Source organism: Sphaeramia orbicularis, chromosome 21, assembly GCF_902148855.1.
Source record: "Sphaeramia orbicularis chromosome 21, fSphaOr1.1, whole genome shotgun sequence".
NCBI classification, from domain to species: Eukaryota; Metazoa; Chordata; class Actinopteri; order Kurtiformes; family Apogonidae; genus Sphaeramia; species Sphaeramia orbicularis.
In genome coordinates this window covers 32626809-32648612 of record NC_043977.1, presented here as the reverse complement: position 1 = coordinate 32648612, position 21804 = coordinate 32626809, and the positions used below count along the sequence as shown (strand labels likewise).

The 21804-nt window shown below is 37.0% G+C and overlaps 1 protein-coding gene across 2 annotated transcripts in view; it reads left to right on the top strand.

Moving 5' to 3' along the window:
- Positions 1-8584: 8584 nt before the first annotated feature.
- Positions 8585-21804, top strand: part of uxs1 (UDP-glucuronate decarboxylase 1) — a 38728-nt gene continuing 25508 nt past the window's right edge. Inside the window, exons 1-7 of one of the 2 annotated variants that reach the window (XM_030124916.1) lie at positions 8585-8698; positions 9188-9384; positions 13738-13765; positions 15568-15616; positions 17992-18035; positions 19606-19666; positions 21054-21234. In XM_030124916.1, the coding sequence (XP_029980776.1) occupies positions 9294-9384; positions 13738-13765; positions 15568-15616; positions 17992-18035; positions 19606-19666; positions 21054-21234 (454 nt within the window). In that variant the 5' untranslated portion in view covers positions 8585-8698; positions 9188-9293. Of the gene's footprint in view, positions 8699-9187; positions 9385-13737; positions 13766-15567; positions 15617-17991; positions 18036-19605; positions 19667-21053; positions 21235-21804 lie in introns of those variants that run through there. The other variant, XM_030124917.1, reaches the window with a different exon arrangement.

Genomic DNA, 21804 nt, shown 5'->3' with positions numbered 1-21804 from the left:
GGTAATAGACAGTGACTGTAGTTATTTAGCTCCTCCTCTATTTGCTACATATTTATGTGCATGGAAATCATGAGAAACATAAATGAATATATGTAATATGAATACAGCAGTTGCATTTTCATCTGTGCAGACAATAATAACCTAGACTGTGATACAGTAATTTGAATAAGTTTAGTATTTTCGGGCCCAAAAGATTAAGAGATCAAGATCAAAAGCAAAAGAAGAGCTTGCCCATGCACAGTTTTCTGAAGCTTGGATGATAGTAAGTAAAGTGTATTCAGTAAAAATGAAAGCACTAAGAAACAACAAATCTTCATAAAAGGCAGCTCAGTTCCCATGTACAACCCTGTAAATCTGAGCAGTTGTACGTGTTATTTAAACGTAGGCATCTTTATTTAAGACTTTATCATGCATTCTGGAATATAATGGTAGATACCGTGGTTAAAACTTCTGTAGAAATTCTTGAAAATATAGTGACATTTTTATAAATTTGTCTGTTGCGACCTTGATCTTCAACTTTTCAATGTCAAACAAGTGGTACCAGGCACAATAAACCCCGCCCCTTGCACATATTGTAGCTTATTTTGGCATTGATCCAGATGATGTCATCATGTCTACGCATGTGGTAATGTCAGCGCAGCAATTGCCTCTATATATGTGCCAAGTTTGAAGTAAATTGAAACAAAATAGATTTTTTTTATAGACATTTGAAATTTCGCCTATTTTAAGAAAATGGGAGAAAAAAAAGATTTGAAAAATTCATAGAAAATGTGAACTTTGACCAACCTTTCCCAAAATGTAACCATGTCTATTCTGGGTCACTGGCAATCTATAAAGCCAGTTTGGTATGAATTCAACCAATAGTTTTTCTTTTACAGACATTTGAAATTATGCCCATTAGCTATAAGTAGAAGGGGGGAAAAAAAAAAAAAAAATCATTAAGAATTTGAATTTTGTCCTACTGTTCCCAAAATGTAATCAGATCTGTTCTGGGTCACTGGCAATCTATAAACTCAATTTGGTATTAATTGAACAAATAGTTTTGCTGCTATAGTGTTAACAAACAAACAAACAAACAAACAAACAAACAAACCAAACCAAAAACAATACCCTGTCCCTTGCCTCCCCTTCAGGGGGCTGGGTACCCAGACCCTGTACAGTAACATAAAGCATTGTGTTACATGTTGCTAGAGTCAGTATCCACTGTCATTTGCCCCACAAGCTGCAAATTACCATACGAAGGCTCCATGGGCTGTTTTCATGCCAATCCTCACTATTAGCAGCTGTCAGATGGGCCATTACCAAACATTTCACCTAACAGATGGGCTATTCTAGAAATTATCTCTAAGGGATTGTCAATGATTAAACTACAACAAAATCCTGAAAACACAGATATGTCACTTTGACATTCTGTTCCATTCAATATCTCTGCCTAGAGTTTAATGAGGGGAGTATTTTCATATGAGGAATTACATTATATTGTAAAACTATGTTTCTTTTACTCCAGTGACCACTTGATGATGTGACGTGAATTCTAAGATATCCCATCATTCTATTAAAACAGGAAACAACAAACATCTGTTTCCCACAAATGAAATTTAACTAAATTGTATAAGCAAATAAACTGTGAAGTAAACACAATAACGTAAGATAATCTTGAGTGTCCTGTTTCCGATGAAATTAACACAAGAAAAATATTTGTCCCTGTTGCCATTCAGTATCAGTAAGGATCATCGCTTCTAAATCAGCACATCCTTCAGTGCACAGCTCTTTATTTCACCACTATCCACTTGTGTTAGTATTGTTTTAGTTTGAGGTTATTCTCATCTGTGTGTCTTGTTTTGTTCTAACAGATTTCATGTTTTTTATGAGATGTTCTTTAATGCACTTCTAGGCTGTCTCGTAGGATGTGCTGTCTCATTCTATTTCAGTGGCAGAAATGTCACTCTCCTACCTCCCACTGTTGGCATGTTGGCTTTCAAAGTCCCCCCTCACCACATGAATGAACAGCAACCTGTGAGCTGCAGGTGTACACTGGAAATGGTAAGTTTTGACAAAGACATGTCTTTTCATGTGACATTTTCTTTGGTTGGGTTCGAATTACAACATGATTAGATTAGATTAGATTAGATTAGATTAGATTAGAATTTTCTAATTAAAAATGTGCCGTACCATGTCTCATAAATGTGCAGTGTTGCATATTTTGTCTCTTTCTTTCTATTTCCTCAATATTATAGGAAGGGTTAGGCCTAAATACCTCACAACATTAAAACAAAACATGTGTCTCTAGTATAGGTATAAAAATGATACAATTTCAGCTTCAGACAAATTTTCTTAAATACTTGGTGCATCCTCATTCAATTATATGGTTTTACAAATCAGAGTAAAGTTAAAAAAAAAAAAAAAAAAAGGCTCAAACATTATTTAAACCTAATCCCTAACCTAACTTAATCTAACCAAAAAGACAAAAGATTCCACCATGTCATTATTTAGTCTCTAAATATTATTTTGCCCTGAAATGTAAAACCATAGTAGTCAAAGAGAGTGTACTTCCTTTGTTTCATGACCGTAAATGGATTATCTCAGTTGAGTCTAACAGGTGGAACCATAGATTATAGCTGCACTTGAACAACACATGCCCCAAATACGGTGAATCTTTGGAATTAGCATTTGTTTGTGTTGTTCACGTCCCCATCTGATGCATCCTCTGTCCACTGGTTGCGATTTACATAATATGTGGCCTACATTCCCTGGTGTTGTAGTGCGTTAGCTTCTTCTTATTTGTCCTGCACATTCCCCTGCATCCAGATCAAAACATATAAAAAAGATTACCTGTCAAGCCCTAGAGTAGGGTAGCAATGTCATGTATGAGGAAATCTCAACTCTAATTAATGCTGAGAATTATTTAGTATTTAACCTCCACCTGTCTGGAAACACCTGTAAATAGCCAAACTCTGCATCACAAAATAGATTTTCTAAACACAGTAAACACAGAAGTGGTTGGAATTTATGTTTCCTGCCTCATTACTTATCTGACAATATTCTGTTTCTTGGTAATGTAATATACTTTGCACCATTAAAAACACACAGGTCAGAATAATATGTATATTTGGAGATATATTAAATTAATTGGTTTGGGGTTACCTTCATAATAAAGAGGGAAGCACTGGTCATTAGAGAATAAACTGTGGACATGTTTATTCAGTCAGTAAATACAGGTACTCAGAAATTAAAAGTGTCATCATTCAGTATGTGTGTGTCCACCTTTGGCTTCCAAACAAGCAGTGCAGCAATGACAAATGAAACTGACAAGTCTCATGATCCTGTCCTGAGGGATCCGATCCAATCTGGAATGGATCTGGCACTCGGACGACTGGTTGTACTGCGAGGACAATGCAGACGGCGACCAACTTCACCACGGCTCAGACTTGCTCGTAACATGCTAATGGCACGTTCTCTCTGTTGTATCGTAAGTCATGGCATTTTGAGCAAAAACATTTGGGCGTTTTCTTTGCTGCCTTTTTATCAGCTATGGACCACACCTAAAGTTACCAGTCAAGCGTGACTCTGTACAAGGGATTTGACTCAATGTCCGATAATAATGGATTAGTCCAAACGTTGATGTCGCACGCATCGGGAATGAAAAAAATACAGCTGTTGACTGTGTTACTGATCTCATGAGCAACATACAAAATAGGCACCAGAGCAAAACATTTTCTGGAAATTACATCATATGGTCGGACCGTGGGTTTTTAATGGCATTAAGTATATATGCAGTACAGTTCAATTGGAGGCACCCATCTCCAAGCAAACACTTTTAATATAGTCTATAGTGTGTTCCAACACCACCCCCACTGGTTTTTGATGTACATTTCAATTAAATTCCACACACTGTTTGATATTGGATTAGTCTATACTATGATGCCATCGACTATATTGGAGTGTAGAAAGCCAAATGTATGGCATTTAACAAAAAAAAAAAAATCAATTTGCTAACCTTCTCATTTTGGTCAAATGACACAGTATGAAATAACACCTTGGCAACCACAGATAATTCTTGTAGAAGGAAATGGTCTAGAAATTGGATTTTAAAACATATATGTACATAGAAGGGCGACACGGTGGTGCAGTGGTTAGCACTCGTGCCTCACAGCAAGAAGGTCCTGGGTTCGATTCCAACACCAGTCTACGGGGGATGGGACCTTTCTGTGTGGAGTTTGCATGTTCTCCCTGTGTCTGTGTGGGTTCTCTCCGGGTACTCCGGCTTCCTCCCACCATCCAAAGACATGCACTAATAGGTTAACTGGTTAATCTAAATTGCCCATAGGTGTGAATATGAGAGTGATTGTTTGTCTCTATACAGTATGTTCAGCCCTGTGATGAACTGGCGACTTGTCCAAGGTGTACCCCGCCTTCACCCCTATGTAGCTGGGATAGGCTCCAAGCGACCCCCGTTACCCTAGTGAGGATAAAGCAGGTTCAGAAAATGAATAAATGAATATGTACATAGATACTTCATAGACATTGGGAGGCATTTATAGTTTTCAGTTTGCTTTGAAAGGTTGGGCACGGCTAACAATAAAAATCATATATTGAGAAATACTCATTCATTCATTCCTTCATTGAGAAATACTATTTTGACAAAAGGTTGAAAATAGGAAATCATAGAGTTGTACAATGACAGATACCTTATTGTTGCTAGCCTTATGGAAGGTGACCTGGAACATTGGGATAATAAGGAGGAGGACAAATGTCCATGATGAAGAGAAAACTGAGGCGGATGAGTGTTCACTTGGTGAGTTGTTACATTTCATTCACATATTACAAAGGAGCAGGAGAGATTATTGTGGAGGAGTTGTCTACTACTAACAGCACAACAGAAAGTAATGTACAACCATGCTGCAGCAGAAGAGAAAAAGAAAAAAAAAATGTGAAAGCAGACGACAGTGTGTTTTACTCAGCTGTTATGGTGTTTACAAATTTGTAAATTCAGTAAAACCAGCACCGGTACATCTGTATCTGGTCACTAACAGCAGCCTCTGGGACAGATGCTGTGGGGTCTGTGATGTCATAGAGCACAATGACCAGGAGTCTCTGTTTGTGGAAAAATATGTAAAACATTTGTTAATGGCAAAGGCACAGAAAGGAAACTAAAACATGAGTCAGAGGTCAGTATGTGGCAGAAACAGTAGCTGAAGACTGTACTGTCACTGAGAAGAAGGGATTTTTCAGATAGTTTTAACAAAACACTGTATTTTGTTGAAAAGAGTCTTAAGCACTAATGTTCAGAACACACATTAGTCACTGGCAGCAGAGTTATTAGATCCTTATTTACAGTCCTTTATGGTGCTACCTAACATGGATTTTTTTGGGGAAAAGAATGTTTCCTCTGATGTTTTGTATTCATGCTTTGTAATTAGAGAAATCAGTTTCAGAAATTCCCTGCCCTCACCTATAGGTAGCTGGGATAGGCTCCAGCACCCCCTGTGATCCTAGTGAGGATGAAGCAGGTTCAGATGAATGAATGAATGAATGAGTTTCGTAAATTAATGTGTTTCATTTTAACATCATGCATAAAATGAAGAAAAAAACTCAACCTACAAGATGCACAAAATAAAAGCATAAATATTATTTGTTGTAATTGGAGCTGGTAGTGGTGGGGTTAATTTTAATGTGCAATGGCTGATTTACCTACTGGCGCCCGTGGTGCCACGGCCTCCATTTGAACAAGTAAAATGTTGAATATAATACAAGTGTCATTACTGGGATTTGAATCCCAGTCTCCCAATTGGTAAACCATAGCATTACCAACTGAGCTGTCCACCCACATGTGCAATGGAGGGCAAATGTCTGCGACTCAACGCTCTCCTATCTCTGTATTGGAAGGGAGGGTCTATTGTGCACGTGCCATTTATGATGATAGTCTGTATGATAAAGGGGGTTAAATCTCAACAAGACTAAAGTTTAATCATGAAGAGACAACTGTCTATTCAAGCAGCATTTAGGTCTGCATGTCGGAAAAAAAAAAGAGCAGCCTCAGAAGGTATGTAATGTATTATTGTACAATGTGAACCAGTGGAAGCTGGTGAAATTGTTTTATGTTGGGGCACAGTATCCAGGTCAGTTTTCAGATGCACTATAATCATACATCACCACTAGGATTCACCAAAGTACACGCACCACTATTTTAACATTCATTCATTCATTCATTCATCTTCTGAACCCATTTTATCCTCACTAGGGTCACAGAGGGTCCTGGAGCCTATTCCAGCTTCCTATGGGTGAAGGCGGGCTACACTCTGGACGAGTCACCAGTTCATCACAGGGCTAACATATAGAGATGTACAACCAATCAGTTTCACATTACTATTTTAAAATATTAATTTAAATTAAAATAAAAACACACAGTATGTTTTCAGGCTTTTATTTTTTCTATGTAAATTTCACCCGTCTCTCCTTCAAACATGCACATTTTTCTGTGACCCTATTGTTAAAGTCAGACATGTCCCTGACAACTGTCTCTTCCACTGATAGTATGGATAATGCATTTAGACCAGGGGTGGAGGTAGTGCTGGTAGATCGTATGGCATAAATAAAAATAGGATATCAATGTAAGGGCTAAAACATATCAATAATACCACTCTTGCCAGGAAGCGTTCCCCCTACCTCCCACATTGACACCAGTTGTGTTGACCTCTGAGCTATCCAGCAGCTTGGTCTTAATTCAGTCGTATACTTACAGACTTATTCATTGATTCCATTTCTGCAGAAGGTTTTGATTCTTTTTGGATGTGACGTTTACTCCTGTGGGTGGTGCTTGGGCACAATTTTTTGCAACCTAAACAGGAAACATGTGACTCGACTGTTATGACGGTTCATTAAATGACCAAAAACCTTTTTTGAATTACACTAGAATGCAGATTATACATGGTACTCATGGGCTGTATCATGTATAGCTTGTTTATGTAAATATTAATGTTTTTGTAAAATTATTTTAGGTGATTCCTATCATCTTCTATTAATGAGCTGCCACTGGTCTGAAGTATATAACTGCATGGACTGAATATTAAATATCTCTGAGTTGCTGCGGAACACAGCCAGTGGAATCACACAAAGTTAAAATAAAACAAACCGGCTGTGGATCAACCATGGTGAAATTAGATGATCATCATCATTAAATGTCCTGACAATTATTTTCAACCATGAATATTCTTTTATTTTGTCACTTCCTTGCCCGCTACCCACCCGCATTTAATTTAATTCTACCTGTGCATGTACCCGTGAAAATATATATATATTTTTTTACCCGACCCGATGCAGGACTCTGATACACATACAATACCGTGACACGCTATTACAAGGAATTGCATACGGTAAATAACCTTGGCGTTTCTGTACTGCCGTTTTCTTTTACGTCCCCATGCAAGAACAGGAATTTATTTTTTTTTATAAAAAGCTCCCTTTGGGCCCTATGTGAGCACTTGCCTGTTTTATATGACTGTATACAAGTAGTCATGGAATAAGAAAGGGTTATATTGTTCAGTACTGAAAGTGTTGTTTTATTCAGTGCATTGATATAATTTGTTCCCGCTGTGAAATCCAGGTTTTGCTGAAAAACAAAATAAAAATATAATTTTGGGAGAAAAAAAAGTTTTCTTTACACACAAAACACGTACCAAGACCGAACCGAAACTGTGGCTCAAGAACCGAGATACGGACCAAACCGTGGGATACCTGTACCGTTGCACCCCTACTTACAATGTTAATTTTGCTTTGCTTCACCCCCTTGAACCCCAGCTGGGACCCCGACCCTAGACCCCACCATTTTCCTGCCCCCCCCAATTTTTTTCTGGATCCACCACTGCTGTGTATGCTGTTTAGTAGTTTAATGTACAATAAAGCATCATAAATGGCTACTTTAATTTTATATTGATAATATGAATTTGCAGACTTATCAAATAAAAGTATAAAAAGTATAATATCTTTTTAAGATGAAGTGGTGCAGTGACTTATATAGTAGTAACAAAGTAAGATAAAGGAAATAAAATACACTCTTAAATGAATACAGAACTTTATAAAAATGCACCAAGCTATATTAGTGGTGATACAATGACAGATGGTCTATGTAAGAGTCATACTTTGGTTTATGTTAAAGTGTGTAAGTGTATTAAATAGTTGTTTAAAAAATCACATCCTTCGTAAATAATCTTCTAATGGCATAAGGTTTAACAATAATACATGAAGGCATTGGTGCTTCGGGATGAATGATAATGATACACATGAGTAGACGTGTACATTTGTATAAACATGCGCTAAAGGGAGAGAACTCAACCATGGGACCAACAAGGTGAGTTCACATCACTGTGGAAAGTTACATGTGAGGGAATAAAGGAACCATTGTATTACTGTTCCAAATTTTTCCAGAATTACAAAGGAAAATCAAACATAAAAAATAATTCAAATAACAATATTATAATGTTGTGGTCATCTACATATGTTAAAATTTTTTCCACTGAAGATACTTGCATTAAATTTACCGAGTGAGTGAACGTCACACGCCTCCGCTCTGCGGTGCCAGGATGTTTAATTGAGTCACGAGCAATCGCTCATCTGCTACTCCTCGGCCCAACTGATAGGAGGAAACTCCGACATGTGTGCTTCTGTGTGCCTCTAAAATGAGCAACTGCGTTATTTCCCGGTATTTTAATAATATGTTAATGTGAGGCGGAGTGTGCGCCTGTTGGTGTGCTGCGGCAGTTATGAGCGAAAGACAAAACGTTCTCGGTCAACTGCTTAGCTAGTCAGGTAGCTAAATGCTAACGCTATGCTAGCAGCTAACTTCGGCTTCACAGTGACTTTTGCTGCTGAGACATTAACATGGTCTTGTTAATGCACTTGTGAGAGATACCCCTGGGTGAGAGATTGCCATGTGTTGCAGTTGATGGTATAAATATTTACTTGGCGAGAACAGCTGACACAGATAAGTTCATGGGAAGTTGTAAATATTGACACCAGTAGCTTCCCATCCGATGCGGTGCTACCTGTGTGGACGCTGCTAGCCACGTAAACTGCCTCTGCTCGGTGTTGACGTAGCAGCGCACTGCTAGCCTCTATGTCCTGTCTAGCTTATTAGACCTGACGTAAACTGGAGGAACCAAGTAACTGACAACCTGCCAAATCAACGCAGATATCTGGAGTTTTGAATCGAGGACATGATCAGCCGAGAGTCAAAATGCTCTAGCTGGACCTGAACCTGTGGCTCGTTGGTTTCCTGGTCCTGTTGCATTGAACGGATGATGAAGCGAGTCATCTGGCTGATATCAGGAGTAAATAGAAGAATGATGAAGCTACTTTTTGCCCTCGCTTTGATCGCCTACATCGCCTGTGAGTACCACATGTTTACTTCTATTATGGCTTACTGTATGTCATATAAAACACTCATTGAACTTTAATCGCCATAACAACTTAGTATGTAGGGCTACAAAACATACACAAAGTGGGCACTTACTAAAAGTCGTGGATTTTCCTGAGCATCTTTTTCTTTTACCTTTACTGTCCGTTTATCACCAAATGTTTCTGTCACGTTGTAAGCCAAATATACCTTTCAGCTGTCGATATACAGTCAAAATGTGTTTTTATTAATATGTAATAGGTTTCATATTTCCTTTGTCCCCTGATTGATTTACCAGGTGGCAGTGTTTATCTTTTGCTCCAAGTTCCATGTCATCGTATAGTTTGAAGAAAAAGCACACAGGCATTATTAAAAACGAATATATTTTGTTGAAAAATCGAACATAAAAAAATAAAGGCTTCATATGTCAACATACATCTACAATATTTTGTTATTGTCATTTACATGGATGTATAATTTGATTATAAGTGTTAACCATGCTAATTGCTATAATGTACAATGTATATCATGTTACAATCACTTCAAATTCCAAATTATACATCCATATAAATGACAATAACAAAATGTTGAAGATGTATATTGACATATGAAGCCTCTATTTTTTATGTTCACTTTTCTTCAAGCTCTTTGATGATAGGGAACTTCAAGCAAAAGACTAAACACTGGCACCTGGTAAATCAATCATAGGTTTGGGCAATATGAAACATATTACATATTAATAAAAACATATAATCACTGTATATCGACAGCTGAAAGATATATTTGGTGTACAATGTAACAGAAAGTTGATGATGATATTAACAGGATAAATTTCCAGCAATGGTACAAGAAAAAAATGCTCAGGAAAACCCGCAAAAACTCACAAAAACCTACGGAAACCCATGGAAACCCACGGCTTTTAGTAAGTTATGTGCCCACAAAGCACCTTGCAAGTTTTGCCAAGCTGGGTAGTCAGATTCATTATCTACCCAGCACAGTCTTGATGTTATATGAGATACAAGATTAGATTTCATTTATGGATTATTTGATAACTTTTCCCACCTCTTACATGAATCTGTAGCAATTCACCTTAGTGTTTTTTGGCACTGTCAGATGGGCTTTTGCACTCTGTCCTTAGTGTATTTCCTGAAAGGAAAGGAGGTCACTGTTGGATATAGCCTAATAGAAGAATGTCTTTCAAACCTTTAAGACGGAAGAAGAAAACAGGAAGAGTCAATGACTTGTTGATCAGGAACTGTAATTTTATGTGTGTCCTATTGCAAAGTTGAATAACCTCTGAGCCACCATTTGGAGGCAAGTAGTTCTTCTTTATAAACTAAAATGGAGTACATTATGTCTATGGGTTTCTGTCATGTACAGTGTCATGGCAATAATTGTAGATTATTTATTCACTGTGGTGCTACAGTATAACCAAGAAAAAATACATCATGGTTCCAGATTCAGTTGGTTTCATTGTATCATCATCACAGTATTTATTAAGGCTTCCTCATGATTGTCAATGAGTCAGATGATCTGTTTTGAGACCACTCAGTTGACAGGTTTTAATTGTCTTTTCTGTATCTTTTATGCCACCATCCCAAAATTTTTGGCTGATTTCTGTGGACTTACGTGTTCTCAGTAGTTTGGAGATTATTGTTAACTTAAATGGAGTAATAAATAAACATTCAAAAAGCTTATAAAACAAAGTATTGTTGTAGAAGTTCACTGGAGTTGTATTTCTGCTTGACGTTAAAGATTTGTTAACCAAAATTTCATGTGGCAGGATTGCCATAATTAATTAGCCTACAAAAAAATTTATTACTGACATGGACAAAGAAATGGCTAGTACCAATAGAAATTTAAGCACCTGGAGAGGACGGTCGGTAAATAATGTGGGAGTCCCATGTGTTTGTACAGCTGAATGGAAATGAATATCATGAGTATGGAAAACAATTGTGGTCAGTTCAATGATTTGCAGTTAGGTGTTTATGCAATAATTGTAACAGGCTAATAACAAACTATCCATTGTTTTAACAGACTCTGGCTAGTAATGCCAACACCCTTGTGAAGTAAAGTTAGAGTTAGGATTGCACTGTATGATAAAAATCTTGATATCCCTAAAATAAATTGTGACGCACAATATAATACAATATGTAGTATAATGTTAATGTTACAAACTGTCAGGCAACTCAAGAAGGGGAAGCAGTCCTCCACAAACACTGTTCACAGTGGGGATAAAGTTCTGCTGAACTTGACAGGGGATATCATCAGACAGTGGAAGGCATACTTCAAGGATCCTCTAAATCCTGCCTTCACACCTTTTTTAGTGGAAGGAGAGCCTTGAGACTCAAAGGGTGGGCTAATCCATCACTCAAGCTCTGCAAGGTCTCCAAGGTAGTTCATAAACTCCTCAGTGGCCAGCCAGGTGGATGAGACCTGTGCAGAGTCCCTTAAGTCTCTGGATGTAGTAGGGCTGTCTTGGTTGACAACCTTCTTCAGCCTCTATGGGAAGATCTATGCAAGGGTACTGGAAAAGAGAGCCAAACCAAGAGTCAAACCTCAGATTCAGGAGGAACAATATTGTTTTCATCCCTGCCATCGAGAAGGCATTCGACTGTGCCCCTTGGTTTATCCTGTGGGTGGTGTTTTTGGAATATGTGGTCCATGGCCCACTGCTGTTGTGTATTTGATCCCTGTATAAACATAGCCAAAGCATGGTTCGTATTGCCAGTAGTAAAGTCAGACTCGTTCCCAGTGTATATTGGACTGTACCAGGGCTGCCTTTTGTTACAGCCAGCCCTGGTGTAGCCAGGGAATGCAAGGTGACCACAGCGGCACGTCTCTGCTTTTTGCAGATGATGTGGTCTTGTTGGCATCATTGAACTGTGACCTCCCACTTGCACTGGTGTGGTTAACAGCCGAGTTTGAAGCAGCCGTGATGAAAATTAGCCCCTCCAATTCTAAGGCCACTCTTCTCAACCAGAAAAGGGCACATTTCAGTGTAAAGGTTACAGCACATTACTATTTTCTAAATACATTACATGTTTGAAGGTTGACATTTAAGTAGTTTAGTTCCATCTTCTTTGAGAATAAATTTAATGGTAGTTCTCAACTGTGATTATTTATGTGGGCAGATATGACTGTGACAGTCTCCATGTAATGTTCCAGGCTGAGGTAAAGATCTGTCATTACTGTCCTGCCTTGTTGGTGTTTAATAAAGATAAACTGTTGTGCTGATCACACATAGCCCAAAGAGATCAGATAAACTAACATAATGTGCAGGTTTCAGAAGCATCTGTTCAGTTTCAAATGTACCTCAGTGTCTTGATTTTATGTACAGTTGTCCCATAAGTCTCCATACATAGGAAAAATAAATGTTTCTTGACATAAACCATTTTTATTTATATAATATGCTCTATATGACTGCCATTTTGTCGGGAACACATTTCAATGCATGTCCTCCACTGCTGAAGAACCATAAAGAAGAAATATAAAGAAATACGTGTTAGAATCATATATGTATGGAATGTATTATGTCTCCTATGTATGGTGACTTATGGGACACCCTGTATAAAAAACAAAAAGGGGTAAAACTTCCAAGGGGATGCGTACATTTTATAGACACTGTATATCATATACAACACATTATGTTGTATATATTGATATTATTAATATACCAGGTAGGCCTAGTTCAAGTTATGATTGATTTCAAAAACTTAAACTAGGATCTAGCCACTCAGTGTGTAAGATTTAGGGGTACTCAACTGCAGAAATCCATTCATTAGAGATGTTTGTTTGTATTTAATAACCCAAAAATAGGAGTAGTTGTGCTTTCTTTGCCTTTGAATGTGGTGTTTATATCTACATAGAGAGATGGTCACAGATTTCCATCACATTACACCAGCAGATTTCTACACTAGCTCCTGCTTTATGCCATCCAGCATTGAGGTGTATCATGGTGTTGTCATTTCCTTAACCAAAATCCCAGATTTAAATAGCAGTGGCTCGAGTGAGGGCCTGTTGTTTTTTGCTACCATAGGAGAGGATGTGGCAAAGGGTATCAGTCTAAAATGTGACCTCTACTGTAGATGTCACTAAGTATTATTGAAACTTTAAGTAGAACCCATTTAGCCATGTGATGTTACTTCTTGTTTTGCGAATGTGGTTAAATGTCAACTTATAGAAATGTCTAAATGCTGGAGTTTTGGTTTTTTTTTTTAAATCACAGGTTCAAACAGGCATAGACAGACCATTTTACTCTTTTGGTGCTATTTAGCAGTTTTTCCAGACTTTTTAACAAAAATTTCTTTGTCATTTCCAACTAACTTCCTCTCTATTTCTTTCAGCTGTCTGGGGAACGTATACAAACATGAGGTACAGTAATTTATTTCTTGTATTGTGTGTTTGTTTGATGATTTGCTATGGTTATTTGTAACTTAAATGTGCAGACATTTATGACTATAAAATGCAAAATACAATAATACACAAGAACCTACACCAGTGTATTAAAAAATTATGTAGCTATTTCTTGCATGTTTCCTGAGGGACTCAATAGTCTACTATTTATTATTTGTTTAATTATGTAATTTGTTTTACATCTGATTTCTAAGACACAAAACTATTTAAACAGCTCAAAAACAGTTGCTGAATCTCCCTACTGGCAGTGCCCAGTGCTTGTTTAAAATGGCACAAATAAAGTTTGAATTATCAAAATGTAAATCGACTCATGGCATTGCTTGAGACAATCTGCATACAGTCTGTTCAGAGATGGAACTTGCTCTGACTTTACTTCAGATTATTGAGTGAACATGCTGCATTGGTGCCAGAAGATGAAATGTATTTATCTTGTGGTTTTCGCTGATTAATAATGGTAAGTGTGTGTGTAAAGGTCACACCACAGAGTCTGTCAGACTACTTTTTAGCTTGTTAGCTTACCGGCCAACAGGCCATAAGCTTATTGTCGTCATGCGGTGTCCGTCGTCGTCGTCTGTCGTCGTCTGTCGTTGTCAGTCATCGTCTGTTGTTGTCTGTCGTCGTCTGTCGTCGTCTGTCGTCCGTTACAAAACTTTCAATCATCTTCTTCTCCAAAACTACAATTCTGATCGACTTCAAACTTGGTGTACAGCTTCTTTATGATGATGTCAACAAACGTTAGTGAAATTATTTGGATCCGGATCTGATTCTGGATTTGGTGCAACTTTGAAAAATTTTCCCATTATAAGAGATAGGAAGTGGATTGATACAATAAATCAGTAAGTATCAATGATATCAAGTTGGAATTTGAATTTTTTACAAATCTGATTGGAATATGACCAAAACATGGGCTATTTCTGTAATATAAGAAATACACATAACTGGGTGATAATAAATAACATCTGGATACATTTCCCAAAGCTTTTAATTTGGCCGGTAAGCTACAGGGCCATTGGTCCTATTTTTTGAGGTGTGTGTTAGTGACATGAGACCCTAAAAGTGTGAACTGTTTAGGCTTTTATAATACCTGGGATTGTATTGGGTCTAGTTCTTGGCAGCGTGTTCATTCAGATTGATTTTTTAATTTTAATTTTTAATCGGAGGAAGATGCACAAAACCTTCTTTATCTCTTGCTCAACTATTTCTCCAAACAATTTCAATTTCAGCATGTTTGTTTGCTGTAAAATATAACATTTAACATGTTTCTTCAGTCATGTTCTGCCAGTGGTGCTTTTATTTCATAATTTCATTAAATTTTTTACCAAAGAATCTACAGCCCTTTCAAATGCTTTTGATATTATGTATCATGTTTTATCTTGAATTCATGTTGAAAACAATCAATAAAACCATGAAAAATGATGAATGTATTTTTTTTTTTTTGGGGGGGGGGGTAATATTGCCCAGCCCTAACTAAACTGTTGCTAATGTTGCAAACCACTTTGTAGCGTTATGGCAATATAGATTTTAACATTATTGTGGCAAACTACTCTGATACAGTGTGACTTAAGTATTTAACTCCCAAAACATAAATTCTTGTATTTTTATTTTAGATGCCAATAATGAATTCAGGCACCATAGGCTACTGTTTGTGTTTCATGCTGAGATGTGTTGCCTGCTGGCAGCATGCATTAAATCAAGTGATTTTTCTGTGTCTGTCTTTATGATTGCCATTTCATCTCCCTTTTTTCTTTCTCTCTTCATAGATCAATACAGGAACATGGAGAAATGAAGATTGAGCAAAGAATTGATGAAGTGAGTTAAACCCTTAACCTGTCATATTTCAGCAGTTTAAGGAGTTATGCTGTTTCTTATCAGCTGTATATGTCATACATTATGTTACTGTATCTGTGTGATTTTTTTTTTTTTTTTAACAGCTCTTACATCATTAGCCTATAGAGTAGTGATAGACTGACAAATTTGGTACCAACGTTGTTCTTTCTTTTTCAATCAGACGTTCTTACACATTGTGAAGAATGTAGTCTTTATTCACTTGACTTTTTTCTGTAGCTCATTTTCCTATTCTGCTATCCACTGAAATTTAGAGGGTATCAAATGACTCCTGAGGTTCATGAGAATAGCTGTAATATAGATAAAGTTATCACAGCTACTCTTGATGTATTTGTTTGACCAAAATGACAGCATTTTGTGCTTTGTCATCCTATGTTCTTTTTCTTTCTCACAGAAATAATTTCATTTTATCTGCCCTGATCAAAACTGTGAGGTTTGGTCAGTGTTAAATTGGCTTTTGTGAGGAGGGGGAGTCCTTGTGTAGCCTACAGTCAATGGTCATCTTATTTCACAAGCATCTACATAATATTGCCCTCACATTGCCCACAAGTCATGTAATATGTTTTTTTTTTTTTTTCTCAGGGATCTTAATTTGTAGGCTGTGTAATTGAATAGTTATCTAAACAATGAAGATGTTAATACTTTTCAATTTATTATCTTTTTCATTTTATCATGCAACAATAGCAAGTTATTTATTTGCACATTATAAAACCTTATGAAAAAGATAAAATGCAGTACAGCAGATACATTGAACAGTAACCTATACCTCATACAATTCAACCTCAGATTGTCAGAATACAGTACATGGGCAATGCAACAGGTAAAAATGACCTAAAATTAACATGGGTTAATTGGTTTGGCTTTTGTTTCTACAAGGAGTCTCACTAGTTGCTGTTTGAAAGTGGAGACTGCATAGGTGGGAAAATCTGACGGGGGTGTTTTTGTTTGATGACTGACATTTGAAAAACAAGTGAAAAAACCCTCCAAAATGAAAGGTACTTGAAGAGTTCACAATACTTGCCACAAACAAATTAAACTGGAATAATGGTGACTTATTGAGCTTGTCTTGTGCATAATCTTTGAAGAAACCTAACAAGTGAAAAAAGCATTGAAAAGTACGGAAGCATATTGAATTCACATGGAAAAAATAAAAATCTGCCCTGTTTTTCTGAATTAACGAGAGGATTTTCTCATAATTATGAGAAAAAATAAATTATAAAAAAAAATTGGCTCTGTTTTTCTGAGTCAGTGGGACAGTGGTGCCTCTTTATCCAAGCAGAAGTTCTCTGTTGTAGGAAACAAGCATGCCCGGACTTAAATTTAATTCAGTTTTATTTCGGTTTGGGTTTGAGACATTGGGAGATACTCATATCTTTAATGCGGAAGCATATTGCATTCACATGAAAAAATTTAAATTGTTGCTAGGTAACCCACTTCAATGATGATACTATGATTCTGGGCATAGCAACGTGATTGACCACTGGGAGGCCATTGTATTCCAAAATTACTAACATCTCCCAAAATACTGGTCCTATCAACTTGCTGTTTTCGCTAGTCTCTTCCTTTACCAAAAATACATGAGTATGCCAAACTGCAGCTGTCAGCTTGTTCTGTATTTTGTGTGTTGCCCAAGACACACAGAGTTCACTTCCCTTTTATAATATAGGTTAATCGATTGGCTTTTGATCCCCAGTCTCCCGCATCACAGTCAGTAGCATTACCTACTGAGCTATCCAACAATTGACATACATAACTCATAGTAATACTGCCTAATGAGCTATCCGCTGACATATGTATTAGGGGTGTAACGGTGTACTCGTTTGTACCGAACAGTTAGTTTGGGGCCTTCGGTACAATACAGGGGTGTACCGAACAAATACATGTAGCCTATGTGAAGAACGCAAACACTTGGGAAGCAGGGTGGCCGCAAGCAGAATCCATGTGCAGGGTTTCCCCTATATACTGTTCAAAAAAACCAAACTGCTTTACTCTGAGGCTGGGGTGCCAATAAGGGGTGGTAAACATGACAACAGAGAGTATAACAGAGGCACAGAAGCCAGGTCGGATGTTCGAAGTTTGTTAAGTTTCACTTTCGGGTTTTTGGTAGTTACGGAGCCGCCCCCCCCCCCCATTCACTGGTCTCCTTCACACCACTGAAAATGTACCTAACCAAAATTTTTCTGTACCGTTACATACCTAGTATAAACTATATTACTATCATCTTAAGCTTCCCTTCCATTGCTTATATAGATATATGGCCTTTGGGACAGTAATGGTAAGTGCTGTCTTATGCTTTCATCTCTTGCATGTCTCATGTCTCATTTCTCATTTCACTTTAGGCTGTCGCTCCACTCAGAGAGAAGATTCGTGATCTGGAACAAAGGTTTGCATCCCTTTTAGTCTACCAATGTACATATTGTGTAAGTCATGACTACAATATTTAAATAACATGTTCTTTGCAATCCTTTGAAATGCTTCTGTGACCAACACTGGATTTTAATGCCACTTCAGAAAATTGGTCTGCACAGAGTACACATGCCGTTCTCTTAAGAGGCTGCAGTGATGTTGAACATTGTGGTGTTGTGCAGACTCAAACCATATTCATAAACATATTTATCACTTTTGAAGCAACAAGCGTCATCTGTTAAAAATGTTTATGGTGCATGTAAACAAGAGCTCCTGCAGAAAAATGCAGTAAAGGTATCCGCAGTGCCACTTTTGTGTAGTAACTGTCATATATTGGTATTACACCTTTGTAATACCAGTACTGCATAATGTAAAGATTAATATTTTGCTTCATACTTAGTCATGTAAACAGAAAAAATGTAACTGAAAAAAAAAACAAAAAAAAACAAGTCCAGGTTCAGTGGGCCATATCGCCCAGCCTACTTTTATTTCTTTTTACGGTATATTTAAGTATCTCTTGGATTTTTTTGTGTTTTATGGAACAGTGTTGGAGCCTTGTTGAAAGAATAAAAATTCATGAGTATTGTCTTGTATCGAAAAGTACATCATACATTAAAACAACACATAAACTTATGACGCTATAATGTGATAAATGCCTACATTGTAAAAAAAAAAAAATCAACTCATACCGAAGGAAATTATTTGTGGAGAATGGATAAATAAATGAGTATTGATCATTTATGCAGTTTGTCGAAGTTCTATTTGACTGTGTATATATTATGTACATGTTCGATAATACTGATTAGTTTGTTTGCTCAGAGGATCCTTTTAAAATTCATAGGGGTGCACAGAAGGAAGGATGAGATGTAACATCAGTATCTGGAAATGTCTGGGATTTATCTTAACAACAGGTCTCATACATCCTCAGAGCCTCCTGATCCAACTGATCAATGAGAAATGACGCTGCCTCCAGCTGATCAGTGACTAACAAACAAACAAACATGGAGTTGATCAGACTATTTTCCTTCTGTTCAGTCAAACGTGTTATCATCTGCACAGCAACAAAACCTTCATGTAGCTACTGTGGTGCAGACATGGAAAAGAGTCACATCATAATGCAGTATTACAGTTCTACTAACAGAGCTTCATTAACTGCACTTAACCACCAGATACCTAACTCCAGAGGCATGAGACCATGTGATATTATAGACCAGTCACTGTCCTTTGCATACACACAGCTTCATTTAACATTCAGGACTCCACTGTAAACGTGTGTAAACTATAAAAGCAACACAAGCAAATTGAAGTCTAGATAATCTATAGTCCTCTATTTATCTGTTCTCCAGACACCGTTTCCTGAAGAGTTTCCTGTTTTTACAATATAAGCATTTATCTTGTTGCAATTTGACAAATTTATATGTTATTTTGTTGTGAAAGTTTTTGTTATTTTTTGCTAAGTTAAGACACTGATGAATATTTAATTTTCTGTACTGTTTTGTGTGGGTTTTTCCAGATGTTTATCACCAAGTTTCTCTTGTCTTTTACAGTTTTTCTCAGAAATACCCACCTGTGAAATTCCTGTCAGAAAAAGATCGGAAAAGAATTTTGGTATGGAACACACTAATAAAAAAACAGACACCCACTGCTTACCTCACATACGCAATAATTATTACCCTGCTCCCCAAAGGGGGAGGCAAGGGGTTTGGTTCGGTTTCTTTGTTTCTCTGTTTTTTGTTAACACTTGAGCAGTAAAACTATTGGTTCATTTCATCCCAAATTGGGTTTATACATTGCCAGTGACCCAGAATAGATGTCATTACATTTTGGGAAAGGTAGGTCGAAGTTCAAATTTTTTATGATTCTTGAAAGTCTTCCCCTTTATTTATAATGGTTGAAATACATTTAAGGGGCAGGGTTTGTTGCACCTGGCACCACTTGTGCTGTTAAGGTGTTTTTATCCCGAGCTTTTGTCACACAAAACCCAGCCTTAGGTCTTTATTTCACCTATAAATTAAACCCAGACTCTAACAGATTCATGAAATAAGCTGCTGTTAGTCTTCATTCTGTCCAAACAGTAATACTGGCTTGAAACTGTATAATCTGTATCTTGTTTTTTTGTCTGTTCTTGTCATTAGCAGAATAGTAGTGCATGTACATCAAAATAATTGGTAAGATCTGGGAACGCTACAACACCAATAAAAGAGTTGAACTTCACACAGAACAAAGCGGTCAGATGAGGTTTAGAATAAAGACAAAACGTGACAGTACTGATCCAGACCAGAAATATACTGACTCATTATATGAGGACCATATGGAGTGTCTTGGAATCATTAATTTGTCAGTCATTTCACAAATTAGTACTTCCAGTGTTGTACTAAAACATTTAGATGCTTTAAAATATAAGTAAATGGTGAGTGGATGAATAGATCATTTGTTTCTGTAAGTGCAATAATTGTTTTGTTGAATCAATGTATGTCCATTATGTCGAGGTATATATGCTAGTGTAACACAATCATTAATTTGTATTTCATTCGTATCTTAGTCTATAGTAAAAAAAAAAAAAAAGAAAAAACACCTTAGTGGTTTTGCTCAGTTAATCCTGTGTGCTTACAAGTACCTTTTTGACAGCTATTCATTATCGAGAGTTACTGTGAGTTTTTCTTGCTTTCCAGGGTATTAAAAACACATTTGCAAATGATTAAAAGTTGCCTCATTTTGAAGATTTAACGGTGCATAACAATCAGAAAATCCACCTGCGGTATATTGACACAATAAAAATGTAAAATCACTGATATTGTTCTTCAGCATCCAACATACTATACTAGAAACCTGGACCTGAACTAGTCTAGAATAAGCCACACCTCTGTTAACCCCCCTCTCTCCCATTTTGCTGGAAATGCCACAAGTCCGATAGTGTTTCATTCCTCTTAGGAATAAGACAAACTTCTGTTAAAATTGGTTTTGCTCGACTTACACTTGTGTTTTCTTCCACTAGATTACTGGAGGGGCTGGTTTTGTGGGTTCCCATCTGACCGACAAGCTGATGATGGATGGCCATGAAGTAACTGTAGTGGACAACTTCTTCACAGGGAGAAAAAGGAATGTGGAGCACTGGATTGGCCACGAAAACTTTGAGCTCATCAATCATGACGTTGTAGAGCCTCTTTATATAGAGGGTAAGGCATTTACTAAGCATGGAAAGAGTTTAGATGCCAGGTGAAGATGATTACATTGTGTTAGATTTGTTACACTTCACCGAGTGACCGTGTCAGTTTTATTTAGTGTCAAATTATGTTGAATATTAGGTTGTATCACTGTTTTCATCCATCTTGCAGTTCCAGCTAGGGCTGAGCAATATATTGATTTCATTTGGTTAATCCAGTTTTGGCTCTCAGAATATTGTGAAAACATGAAATTGAGATTATTCCTCAAGAGAGCCTTCTTCCAATCCAGTCCAATCCAAGTCTATTTGTAAAGCACTTTAAAACAACCACAGTGAACCAAAGTGCTGTACAGAAGAATAAATATAGTCAAAATGAAAGAATAAAATACAACAATAGATTAAAAGCCATAAAACAGCTGTACAATTAAAAACAATAAAAATAAACCAATACCAAATACCAACAATAAACAAAAGAATACAAATAATGATACATTCAAACTTCTCACATGGTGTCAAAAGTCAAGGAGAAAAGATAGGTTTTAAGAAAGGATTTAAAAACAGACAGAGGAGGGCTGTCTGATAT